The sequence below is a fragment of the Mytilus californianus genome, unplaced genomic scaffold (assembly GCF_021869535.1).
Source record: "Mytilus californianus isolate M0D057914Y unplaced genomic scaffold, xbMytCali1.0.p SCAF_5, whole genome shotgun sequence".
Lineage (NCBI taxonomy): Eukaryota > Metazoa > Mollusca > Bivalvia > Mytilida > Mytilidae > Mytilus > Mytilus californianus.
In genome coordinates this window covers 54,073,084-54,087,736 of record NW_026262701.1, presented here as the reverse complement: position 1 = coordinate 54,087,736, position 14,653 = coordinate 54,073,084, and the positions used below count along the sequence as shown (strand labels likewise).

The 14,653-nt window shown below is 31.8% G+C and overlaps 1 protein-coding gene across 1 annotated transcript in view; it reads left to right on the top strand.

The window, feature by feature from the left end:
• LOC127702624 (nephrin-like) overlaps positions 1-14,653 on the top strand; it is a 65,906-nt gene that overhangs the window by 24,294 nt on the left and 26,959 nt on the right. Inside the window, exons 3-4 of the mRNA XM_052206896.1 lie at positions 3,796-4,083; positions 7,446-7,727. Coding sequence (XP_052062856.1) covers positions 3,796-4,083; positions 7,446-7,727 — 570 coding nt within the window. The remainder of the gene's footprint in view (positions 1-3,795; positions 4,084-7,445; positions 7,728-14,653) is intronic.

Genomic DNA, 14,653 nt, shown 5'->3' with positions numbered 1-14,653 from the left:
TCTTTCATGGTCCTTGTCACAATCACAAAAACTTGTCGAAAAGAGGATGTTTGTATCTATAATTTTAAGGGCATTAGCGAATGTTCGAAGCGACAGTGGTCGAAGGGTGTCTTTCCTGGTCATACATTGAATTTGAGCCCACTGTTATACGTCATAGTACCCTACTAGGTGGTCAACATTTCAAATTACGTACATCTAGATTTCCTAGCTTAGTTTGTACCGATTGTGTTCTATTCCCGATCCTAACATATTGGGATTCGCTTGCCTGGTGATGCATAGCAGAAGAAAATTATCTTGCGGACATATCAGGTCTCGCTCAGATTGGAGATTAATGTAATAAATTAACATAAGTTTTTTATCTCATGGTATGTATCTCCAAAAATGTTTTTAATCAAAAGTGATAGTCAATTAATTTACGCTTAGCACGCAGCACTAGTACTTACAGCTAACACTATCTAATACGAACTGATAACACTTTTTTTCCAGCTCGAACGTAAATAATCTAGCTTAGCGTATGTAATACAATAAAGGCAGGACTTTCTTTTAATCGTGTCGTTCATTGTTTCCAACGCCGCTATTTGGACATTGCATGGCATTGAAACGTTGAAACACAACAAATTTAAACCGGGAAATTTTTCGGGATATGTTATTTTTATATACTAAATTTATTCTACGAGATTGTTCATATTTTTTAACGGTCATTTCGAAAATGGCAATCTATGCAGTTTTTATTTGGCAACATCATTTCAAAATGGCATATAATAACTGTGTTTAAATTTTAGTTAAAAATGCTAACACAAAAAGATTATTTTCAAATTTCATGGCTTTTTTTCACATAAAAGCTCAGTTTTTAACACAAATTGGACACCGATAATCAATTTAGAATACCGCAATGCACAAGTTTGATATAGACCCTATATATATAGTTAGAACAGAAAGAGTTTATTCATATTTGTCAGTTTTTTTTTATTCAGATGTTTAATCGAAAATTTGACACTGGGAATCAATCTAGATTTCATATTATACCTGAATATAAATAATTGTTGAAAATCATTGCACACAAAGATGAAATAATAATTTCTTAATTTAAAATAAAAAAAATTAAAAAGTTTTAACCACATTTTCACATGCAGCAAATTTCAAATGTCCGGAATCTGTTATTATTTTCCATTGAATTTCTAGCTCAAAAAGATATTTCTCGAAATTTGTGATTATTTTTTATATTTTACAAAAATGTTCCTCCTTTTTTCATACAAAATCGACAAATATATTTCTCTTATAGATATCAATACTATCCATAAACATTATGGATATCGTATGACGCACCCTTGACTTTAATAACGTTATACCGATGCTGACGGACAGAGTGACAGGCAGAAATTGCTTTAGGGAACCACGGACTATTCGGCATTGTCTTATTAAGAAACTAGACCTTAGTATTAAACTATCATAGCCTAACGGATCATCTCTCAACAAAAAAGCGAACAGGAAAAAGTCATAATAAATTTTCATATAATTACAAAAAATTTGAACACTTTCAATAATATGTGCAAATTGAATGAAAAATTAGCGACACCGGCTCTTTCATGGTCCTTTTCACAATCACAAAAAATTGGTACCCGATCTTTCACAGTCATAAATATCAAATGTATAGAAATATTCCAATTTCGACCTACTTTCTTATTAAGTTACCTGTACTTCAAAATACTTTTGAGAGCCATTTGAAACGCTAATATAGAACGACAATGTTCAGAGAGTAGTAATTTAGTTATTCATAAAATGAAAAAAAAATCATGTTTATATAACAATAAAAAGATGTGTTTTAATTGTCAATGAGACAACTCTCCACCAGAGACCAAATGACATAGAAGTTAACAACCATATGTCACCGTACGTCCTTCAACAATGACCAAACCCATACCGCATAGTCAGCTATAAAAGGCTCCGAAAAGACAAATGTAAAACAATTCAAACAAAAAAACTAACGGCCTGATTACAATTTACAATTTAAATGTTTACAATTTTTATGTCATTGACATGTTGAAGAGCAATTTTTGTAGGTTTTAAAAAAAACACGGTGATTTTCTCACATACTGCTCATAATGTTTGACAGACAGTTTGATTTTTTTTTAAATTTGTCATTATAATGCAGTAAATAAGATTATCTATTGACCTTGTATGTGTCTACTCGATAAGATTGCCTTCACGATCCCATACTAGAACTATTTCACGATCCTATCGCTATACTTCACCACCGTTACTTATTCTCTCACGATAATTTTTCTCGATATACCGACAGACAGCCGTAATAGTGTGCTGTAACGTATATCCAAAGACAGAAGAACATTTTGGTGTTAGTTTGTGTTTATTAGGAGAAACCATTGAATCGTATTTTTGTTTTTGGTGTGATTTGTTTTTTAAAGTTCAGTTCATTCATCTCTATGATGTGCTAAATAAACCTTTATTACACTGTATATAAATTTTGTTTTTATTTTAAATGTGAACATTGTGCGATATATAGTTATTTTAATAAATAAGTGTGGAGATTTAAACTGTTTATGGTAGGGAAACACTTCTGAAATTCAATCATTCAACTGAAAACAATGGTTATGGTCCATTTTGTACGCAAACATCTAATGTAAGCCAATATGTGAAGTTCTAGGGATATATAGAAATCATTATGTCCGTGTTTCCGTCTATCTCGTCTATTTGTCGGCCTACCTTTCTTTCTTTCTGTCTGTTTGTCTATTTGTCTGTCTATTATCTGTTTTTCTATCTGGCTATCTGTCCTTGTGTCTGTCAGTCTCTACAAGTCGTGTTGTTTCATGACTATTGAAAGCCATGAATTATATAATTGATACTTTGCATTATTCTAGCCCATTATTACTAGGTTTATTTTGAATAATTTTGAAAGTCCGTCTGCTAGGACAAAGTCAATAACTTAATTAAAGTTTGCATCTCTATATTCAAATATACTAAGTCGTGTCCGACTCAGATCTTTGAAGGCTTTGCAGAGTATGAATTTTACTGGAATTTTTAAATGTCCAGTTGTGTGTCACGGATTTGCTACGAATGTCTGTCTTCAGGTTAAAGCCCATGAACATCTTTTTTCAAATATAAAAGTTCTAGGCGAGTTAGAAATTTTGAGAGCCTAGAGAGATATTAATTATGTTTTAAGCTGTTATTGTCCACCACCAGGGGGGGGGGGGGGGGGGTTGTCCGAAACAAAGTCTGCAATGTCAAGGTCACAGTTAGTTTAAGATTTTGTCCAACTTAGAACAGTTGAATGCGGTGTGTCCGAAACAAAGTCTGCAATATCAAGGTCACAGTTAGTTTCAGATTTTGTCCAACTTAGAACAGTTGAATGCTCTGAAGGATATCGATTATGCTTGAAAGTCTACCAACGAGGTCAATGTCACAAACTTATTTCAACATTACATGCATATAATCAAACAAACAAAACCGTGTCCGACACAGATTTTTTAATATTTTGCAATATATTGATTAAACTTTATATTAGTGGTGCCTGCTTCTAGAAGATGTGTTGTATACATAGTTTGAATGTCTGACTGCAAGCTCGAGGTCAATACGTGCTAATGACAATGGTGATGGGTATCCTTTTGTGAGCTTGACTCGCAATACCGCAAGTTATAAATATATCATCGTCACATTGTTTTGATAAACACTGTTTTGTTTATTTTCAAAAAGTTATTCAAAAAATAAGATTCATTTGTTAATGCTTTCGTTACTAGTTTTCCCATTGTGTTGGAATAAAAATTGGAATTATATTTACAGATACCACAGTTACTGCTGAAATCGAGGAAAATGTTGAATTATCATGGAGGACCGGTTTTACAGATAACAGTGCAATTTCTGTTTATGCGCCAACTAAATTAATATATGCAGTGCAGTTTGGCACTTTAATTCATAATTCTGATAAGAAGAAATACAAACTAGGAGAAAAATCAAAGGATGTAAGCACTATAAACATAACCATCATACGTGTGGAGACGACTGATGCTGGGCTATATCGATCAAGGGATGATCTAAATGTGAATCGGTGCTGTTTATTAGTTGTAACAAGTATGATATCAAAATTAATAAAAATCAGGATATAAAATAAGCATGTCTGCAGAATTAGATAACTAACTTTTCCGATGATCATACTTTATTAAGGTGCAAAGTCAGAACTTGAGTTTTATTACTTTACAGAGCTAACCAGAAACAAACCAAAATTTATCTATATATATATGTATTGTCTCAATACAAGAAAATAACATAAAATATTTTTTTCTTTAAATTGAGCTGGAAATGACTAAGTGATTATACAGAAAAAATGTGACAAAATTCCCCAAATAATTCCTAAATAGCAGGGCCACAACTCAAATGTATGTGTAATATTTCAGGGAAAATTCAAGGCTTTTAGAGGTGTTTATTACACAAAATTAGTACAGCCTTTGGTAACAAATTTGAAATATTAACATGTCCGGAAAAATAGAAAAAAAATGCCTCTAAAATTCCCATAATGTTAGGTGTGCAAGTTCGAATTGTGTCCAATGGTCCAATGTCACAATGTTTCAAGGATTAAGGTTAAAGACTGTAGAATAAAGTGAATACACAAATGGTACTTATTTTTCCCCGGCCGGCCACCATTTTGTCCGATATCACCATACTTCGTCCAAAAATTAAACATTTCCGGTCGGTATATGTATATTTTGTAGCTGCATAAACAGAACAGATTAGATTTCTTTTCAAAACAAGGGTGACTGGGGAATAGAACTATTGTCAATACAGGTCTTCTTCCGACCGGCAGTAAAACCCTTGCCATGGTGGGTCGTCCGTTTGGTTGTGCGGGATAAATCAAGTACGCAGACACGTCCGGTCAGAATGGGGACGTTAAATCCGATGTTTCGTGTAGAGAGAGTGCTATGCTCGCTGCACGTTAAGAACCCTTGCGACAACTCTTTGAGGGGTCCGTAGGTAGCCTGTTGCAAGGCCAAATTTCTGTCCCTATCCACTATATCCCCATTTTCCAGTGGCAGTCTAAATTTCCCCAACCATCATCCCGAACGTATTAATTGTTAATTTGTTCTCGTCCTGGACATGCACGAAATATTTGCCACTGGACGTTAAGCAACCAACAATCAATCAATTGAAAATAGAAAGTTATGAATAGACCTTTTGCAAAATTTATAACGGGACTCAGTGATTTTAACTTAACAAAAAGATTAACCATAATCTGTATTGCACACGAATCATTTTATATGTTTACATGTATATTATTGTTTACTTCAGTGTGTTTAAACACCTCTTCTGAGACCTGGAAATATATTACTTCTCTTCTGTAATTACAACAATAATGATACTACATTGCAATATGTGACCTACATAAAAATAAGGAGATGTGGTATGACTGTCAATGAGACAACTATCCACCAAAGTTCAAATGAAGTGGATGTAAGCAATTATAGGCAACCGTACGGCCTTCAACAATGAGAAAAACCATTACCGTATGGTCGGCTATAAAAAGCCCCGCCATGAAAAATATGAAACAACTCAATTGAGAAAACTAACGGCCTAATTTATAACAAAACAATTTACGAAAAACAAATATGACAGACATGAAACAACTACCACCACTGAACTACAGGCTCCTGACTTGGGACAGGCACATAAAGAATGTTTGTGAGCGCTCAACCCTCCCCTTACCTGGGACAGTGGTGTAACAGTACAACATAAGAACAAACTATAAAAATCAGTTGAAAAATGCTTAACTCTTCAGATGACTAAACAGAAATACATCTAACAAAAACACAGAGTGGACGTGGACGGGTACATATATCCCAAAAACAAAAATACACTAAGTACAGATCTGAGAGTACTCGCGGTTACTGACAGCTAGTTCAAACTAATATGATTTTAAAAGACATTAATAAACATTACGTTTATTATCTTGATACCAATGAAGAAATTATTGTTGGAATCAATTTTCAATCTTGCAGCAACTTGTGGTAGTCAATAAGCGTAACACGATTCCATCTTAAAATGTTCCAAATAAAGTTAGTTTTCTAAATAAAAAATGGTAATGTTGAAACTATTATAAAAGCAACAGTTAAAATGATTAAACAAGGATGATAACAATTTGAAAACAAAATCGGCTACCATTTCTGGGTTTGTGATGTACAACATTATTAAATTAAATGTTTCGACCCCTTATGTAGTCCTGTGTATTATGAAATTTCCAAAGGGCTTCAAAATGGTTATATTTCATTTTTAATTACTTCTTACGACATACGAATATGTGCCGGTGTTTGTTATATTTGAACAATATCTTTTTTGTTCTTCTTCACTTTATTTTCTTATTCTCAGTCTGGTTAATTGGTATATATAGAACTTAGTATTTATAAAGTCTGCTTTAATTCACTTTTTACCCCAAAAAGTGGTACCAAGGGGTAATTTCTGACTAAAGGCTGAGGGGAAATATATATATTATATAAATTTGACCAAACAGTAGGCCAATGTCAGAAACATATTGGCTACTTAATTGGCACAATCATTCCATATAAATATGTTTAAAAATGAGTAGATAAGTTTTATAAATGAGTATTTAATGTTATTGCTGTGTTATCCATGAAGCGGAGATGTTTTCAACAAACTATAGCCATGTTACATTAAATCAAATTTATGTCAATTAGAGAAAGGAAAAGGTATTGTATGGCTTGAATTTGAAAAGAAAGAAGTTTTCTACATGTGACACCATCCTTTAGCTGTTCCCAGATATAAGTCTGTCTGAAATCATCATTTGCATTTTTGAATTTCACCTCATGACAAAAATATTGCTACAAGATGTCTCATTCATCTTTGTTCTTGTTGTGCAAATATGTTTTAATAAAGGTTTTGACTACTTTTTCTTTATTTTACATAACCAATGTGCAAAATGGCTATATATATCAAATACGTCAATTTCGATATGCTTGTATTATAGAGATAGCACAATTAAAATTTTTGCATGAAAATTACTAGAATTTACCCTTCTATTCATTTATCAATAAAATCAATACAAAATTGAGAGGGCCGATGCATTTAATAAGTGTTGAAACATAAGTTTGTAATTTCGGTGGTCAGATAATCACTTTTAACACATCCTTCCTTTGGAGAAGACGTAACTAAGTTGTACACTTGTGTATAATTCATGTGTCATTTTGAGCAATGAAATATATTCAAACTAAACACATCCTCTTTTTGAAACACAGTTTGATTTCAGAGACATATACTTAAATTCGAACTTTTAAGGTCAGCCTAGTGTTTTCTAATTGTTTCCACAATTTTTTTGATACGATTTTTTTAGTATCATCGTATTAAATACATTTATGATATATTTTACAAATATAATGTTTTACATTATCATCTCTTAACGCTAATAGAATTGTTGATAAATATTATAGCTAAACCAACGGATCCAACTTTAACCATTAGCCCCGAGCATCCATTTGTCAACAGTAGAGTTATCTTTACATGTCATTCAACAGTGCAAAGATGGCCTGGGTATATACCTTCAAATTTGTCGTATCAGTTTTTTGGAAACAGAAGAGGTGATGATGAAAACAATAAGTTAATAATAAACACCCTTGCTAAGTCGGATAAAGGCATGAACATATCTTGTCAGGCAACTGATGATCGCAAGAAAGTTTCTATCATGAGTGATGCTGTTACTTTGGATCCTTATTGTAAGTATAATAATTTAATAAATCTTTGATGTCAATTGTTGTGAGATAGACATGCGTGTCATTTTAATGCTACACTCATTGTCTATACAAGACTCGCAAATGCTATAATATAATGAATATTGCTCTTACATATTGAAGGCTATAACTATTGTTTATTTAATGTTTATTTACCAACCAGCATAAATTTGCACATTACGGAACGTGCTTTTAAGACAGACATCTAGATACCATAATCATACTATGTATACACAGGCCAGAGTCTGAGCTTGATTTGCTATATGATATAAAAACTAAACTGACGAAAAAAGGTCATTTATTCAAAATCATAAAATGCAAAAAATACATTTTGCAAATAAGACATTTGACATAAAAGTTCATATTTAATATGAAATAATATTACATAATTAATACGAAATTACATCAACTAATATCATATCAATTGAATAAATGAAAAAGAATAGCAAAGGTGGGGAGAAAAATCTGCCACAAATCCGCTCTTAAGCTGAAAGAGTGGATTCCCAAATCCACTCTTAGGCTAAAAGAGTGGATCCCCCACCCGAGGACTCTGGCGACGTGAATACAATTTATATATAACTTGACATTCACATACATGTACACCAAAAAATAACACTTTATTTTTGTAAAACGTTTCCACATTGAGCAGAAATATTAAAAGTTCATATGATCATATACCAAGATATAACTTTTAAATTATCTCTTACTGATAAAAATGATTAAAGGTGTAAATTTTAATCCGGTCAGGACCACAGCAATAAAATTACAATATAATCGTCGTTAAGTATATGTTTCAGAATTCATATTTCTTCTTACATCTAGACATTTAATAATAGTTTCCCTTTAATATTTTAGTACGGACAATTAGTACATTAATTAACCGAAACTTTATCTTTAATCTTAAATCTTCAAACAAAATAGAAGTAAATTTTTACGAAGCCCTGGATTTTTTCTAAATACGAAGTTTTATATCTGACTATTTCTATATGGGATCATGAGCAACTGATTCTCATACTACACTTGACATTTAACAATCAAAATTGTATAAAGATCATAGATTTATTAAATGTCGTAAGGAAAAAGGTTTTAAATTGAAATTAGTAAATAAGTATCTAATGTAGACCTTTTTAACTTCAGTTATTTTTGTTATTATTGATAAGAGACTTTAGAAATATTTTGCGAAACTCATGATTCGGTAAAAAGTTAAGCTTTAGTCATAATCTTGAATATACAGCTTTTTAGAAATTTAATGACTGGTGAATACCACCATTTAATATTAATAGTAATGATTTATATCGATAATACTACTATAATCCACCAAACTTACTTATCCAGCACTGATAAGCTTGGGGACTTTTAATTTACACTTTAAAATATACTTAATATACATCGGGAATTTGATTTTTCTATTGAAAAAAAAAATAATAATAATAATAATAAAAATAAATAAATAAATAAATGAATAAATAAATAAATAAATGAATAAATAAATAAATATACAAAATGAATTCATATTCATTTTCTTCCTGGCATGCTACAGAACTTATTCTGAACATACTGGTATTACAATGCAATACATTTTAAAAGGTTTATATTGTATACGGTCGTAATAAAGTTGTAAAATGAAAAATATCTTTGAAATAATATTCCAGCCTTTAGTGATTTTTCGTATAGTTTTTATTTACCTTGCGATGAACATGATTAAAGTTAAATGATGTAAATTTTAACCGAGGAAATATTTATAACTTTTGACACATACTCTAAATTTTTTCTCGAAAGAGAAAAACCCATTTAATTAATAACAAGTTTAGTTAAATATAAAAACTTTAGTTTGTGATGGGTTTACCTCTAAAGACCATAGCATTTAGTACATAATTGGGATAAACCATAAAGTCCTTAAATATATATATATATATATAATTTGAATAAATACGAATTTGAATTAAATAGGCAACATTAAAAACCATAAAAGAGGGACGAAAGATACCAGAGGGACATTCAAACTCATAGATCGAAAACAAACTGACAACGCCATGGCCAAAAATAAAAAGACAAACAGACAAATAATATTACAGATGACACAACATAGAAAACTAAAGTCTGAGCAACACGAACCCATAACATAACATGATTTATGAACAATTCATGTATACATACAGGAAGTTAAACCGAGCCATAAAATTTAAAAAAACAATTTAATGGTAGCCTATCAAATGTCCACATTGACAGTCTGAAAAATGTGTAAAGACAGCATCGGCAGGAGGGCAGGCAATATAGACCCCAATCGTACGAAATAAAGATCATAAACGTTTGGCTGGCAATACTGGCCCAAAACATGATACGGTTGTAATTATATGAAATACAGATAATAAACGTTTTGGCAGGCAATACTGACCCCAAAACAAGCATAGCATTTTATTACTAAAGATCATATACTAGTAAACGTTTTGGCAGGCAATGCTGACCCAAAACAAGACATTTGTAATTATATGAAATAAAGATCATAAAACGTTTTGGCAGGCAATGCTGACCCTAAACAAGGTAGTTGTAAATGTGTGAAATAAAGATCATAAACGTTTTGTCAGGCAATACTGACCCGAAACAGCTGAAGCATAAAGTTCTTTTACTAACTTAATTCTTTTTATGCTGTAAAATTCCGATAAACGCATTTGACTTCAATCCTTGAATCACGAATAGGACAATTCCATCCATGAACTGCAGCAGAAGTCTTTGTTTTTTCCTTCTTCTAAAACTAAGTGCTGTATATTTACGAGAGTCCAAGACAATTAACGACATAGCCAACTTTAAAGAGATGGTGGAATAATAGCAATTGGTGCTTTAGACTTTCATTGGAACTAGGGTCCAGTTGTGTATCCAAATGCTGATCGAAGTCGTATTTTGTAAATTTGTATTTATAAAACAGTCAAAGTAGGCTTTGGTTAGTCAATGATTCTTGTTGATATGACTCGCACGTCTTGATAAACATTCTAATCTCGAAATTAGGTATGTGACATTAAATAATGTCAGTGAAACAGCAACCCATCAACATTCGTATGTTTGTATTATCGGAACTATGTCATACCGCTGATATATGAAAGTATATGTAAGTTGTTGATATCACGCTTTATTGCACATTTCCTACAATGGGAAAAAGTTCTTTTGTAGATCAATACCAGACTCAACGCTCTTTGTCCATAGTTAAAGCATGAAATAAACAAAATTAGAATGTAAAAGAATGGAAAAACTTAAATTCTCATTAAAAAAAAAAAACTTGGTAGTTTCTTCTTCTTCAATAATCAACCATTAAACAGACATGATTTTTATATATTATGTATTAAATGAAGAGTATGAACTTTAAAATATTATCAGTATGTCTTGTCCATTGTTATTTTTAATAATAAATCTAGTATAAAGTAAAAGCAAACGACCTTACAATGCATAATTATTGGCATAAAAATTATCAATTACGTTCATCGCAACCCAAACTATATCATGTACATGCATTATACTAGTAAACATAATTATAATAAAATAATACATTAAAAACATGTATAATAAACTGACAAACATGTGAATCTAGCTATATGTCTCAAAATAATTGATTACAAAAATAATTTATTCCAAACCAATCACGATGACGATATAATAATTAAAAGTAGCATGAGTTTCATGACGAAGCATAAAACAATACAGAGATCATAGACCAAGCTACTACGACCTCTGCAAAAAAAGTAGCATGAGTTTCATGACGAAGCATAAAACAATACCCACTACATACTAACATATTTTCAAAAGCAAATACACAGAGGTCATAGACCAAGCTACTACGACCTCTGCAAAAGTAGCATGAGTTTCCCAACGAAGCATAAACAATACCTACTACATAATAACAAACAGGCAAAGTGGTTCGTAATAAATAAGCATTGGGTTGCGATATAGGTAAGAGACATATCCTTTTTATACCGTTAATATTAAGCAAACAAGGTACACCTGCATAAATTAAAATACTAACAATTATAGCGATTAGGCTAACTTGCAAAATTACAAGCTCCAACAAAACCACCGTGACGAGATTTACGAAAGAAGCATGAGTTTCGTGACATAGCATAAAACAATGAACACTAAATAAAACATGATTGCAAAAGGAAATACACAGAGGTCATAAGTACAAGAAACCAAGCTCTCTGCACCAATTGAAATATCGTCCACCTTACCCAAACAAGTAAGGCAAATGGGTTTGTAGCCCAATAAATAATAGCATAGCCTTAAAACTTAAACTGTCTTGCTCTTTCTTACCTTGCTCTTTCTTACCTTAGCTCTTTCTTACCTTAGCTGTATTTGGCAAAACTTTTAGAAATTTTGGTCCTCAATGCTCTTCAACTTCGTACTTTATTTGGCCTTTTTAACTTTTTGGGATTCGAGTCTTTTGTAGACGAAACGCGCGTCTGGCGTAAACACAAAATTTAATCCTGGTATCTATGATGAGTTCATTTTATATGAGAGTGATTAAATGTATTGAATCGTGAATAACACCGTATATAAGTGTGTAAGTTTGCATTCTATCATGTATGGTATTATTATCGTTATGCAAAAAAAAATTGTATTTGTAGTTAAATTTAAATGAACCATGTCTCCTACAGATACACAAGGCGGATATACGTTCTGCAAACATTAGGATGCTATTAAGGATTCAGTAACTTGTAAAATTACAACATCGGGTTAATCATCAGCTATAATTTTTATAAGTATGGTAAATAATTACATTTTGATCGCAAACGCACAGTGTCGCCACCAACACCAAAATTAATTTGACCCACTATCTCTTTGACAAAGAAATGAATTTGACCAATTAACTGCTACAAGTTTTGCATAAATCAAAATCGTGAGATCTATCCGAACGGAAGAATGGTAAAAAATTAACTGTACGTTTGTTCAGAATGTAAGCATAAAATAGCTAAAAAATAAAAGTATAGTTCGATTTTACCTCAAATTGCTAAAAGGAAATCACTCCAGTCCAAAATTATCCATAAAATTAAAATTTTTAACAAATTGTTTGATAAGAAATACAAGTTAACACATCAAAATTTTTAACAAGTTGTTTGATGAGAATCACAAGTTAACACATCAAATGCCGATGATAAAAGGAAGTGACCACAACGCACTTACACGTGAACTCGTGCTGACCCCGCAAGATCATTGACCAATAAGAAAGATGTAATCCAATCATGCATTGGTCATAAGTGAAATTTCTCTGCACGTGAAAACATGTTTTCTAATTTCAACAATTTATCGTTTGGTTAAGTAGGACACTCTGACCCTTTGACCAGACTAGAGACATCATAAATTTACAGTATAAATATCTCACTCTTTATTTTAAGTCTTAGTAATAAACAATTAAAACAGAATTATCTTCTCTGCTGTCCTTAAATTATTTTATTCAGCTTAATTTTCAATTAGCAAATAAAATTGGTTATTTTAGATTTCAGAACGAGTTAGGATTAGTTTTCGCTAGATATTAATTCGAGTTATTTAATTTCAATATAATAATAAATGAGCCGAATTCAATTTCGATAGTTGATATCAAGCGATATCCCATTCTCACGAGTTGTCAAACCTATTTCTCTTATGGTCAACATTTCCATTGTGTTAAATTAAAATTCCGCGAATCGTTGATCTAGTCTTTTACACATATCAGTATGAAATAGTGTAAACTATTATATTCACATTTTTTTTCAAACATGAATTGATATTGTTGTTCTGTTTTACTATGTAATGATGATTACATATATTCCGTTATCATGATAATTATGTAGCTTTCTTACGTAAAGCAGTAACAATGAATAAAACATATTAATTTTTCTATTTTATGTCCTGGTAGAGCTAGACATGATAGAAGAGCACACATGTCTAACCCTTCTATAGCAGCTGAGTTCATATCTGGTTTATAATGCAGGTGGTGTTGCTTCGTCTGTGGTTTTTATTTGTTTAACGATTTAGAACTTGTTTTAATGTTTTGTCTTTTTGTCATGTGTTATCTGTCCTGCTTCTGCATGCCTTAATTGGTAAGTTTTTAGTTCACCTGGCCCAAAAGGGCCAAGTGAGCTTTTCTCATCACTTGGCGTCCGTCGTTCGTCGTCGTCGTCGTCGTCCGTTAACTTTTACAAAAATCTTCTCCTCTGAAACTACTGGGCCAAATAAAACCAAACTTGGCCTAAATCATCCTTAGGGTATTTAGTTTAAAAAATATATCCGGTGACCCCGCCCATCAACCAAGATGGCCGCCATGGCTAAAAATAAAACATGGGAGTAAAATGTAGTTTTTTTGGCTTATATCTCTGAAACTAAAGCATTTAGAGCAAATCTGACATTCGTAAAAATGTTCATCAGTTCAAAATCTAGCTGCCGTGAAATTTCAGACGCATCAGACAACCCGTTGTTGGGTTGCTGCCCCTGAATATGTTATTTCAGGAAATTTTGAAGTTTTTGGTTATTATCTTGAATATTATAATAGATAAAGATAAATTGTAAACAGCAAAATTGTTCAGCAAAGTAAGATCTACAAATAAGTCAACATGATCAAAACTTTCAATTGACCCCATAAGGATTTATTGCCCTTTAAAGTCAATTTTTCACAATTTTTCGTAATTTTTTTTTATCTTTTACTAATCTTCTCCTCTGAAACTACTGGGCCAAATTAAGCCAAAATTGGCCTAAATCATCCTTAGGGTATTGTGTTTAAACAATGTATCCGATGATCCCGTCCATCAACCAAGATGGCTGCCATGGCAAAAAATAGAACATGCGGTAAAATGCAGTTTGGCTTATATCTCTGAAACTAAAGCATTTAAAGCAAATCTGACATGGAGGTAAAAATGTTCATCAGGTCAAGATCTATCTGCCCTGAAATCTTT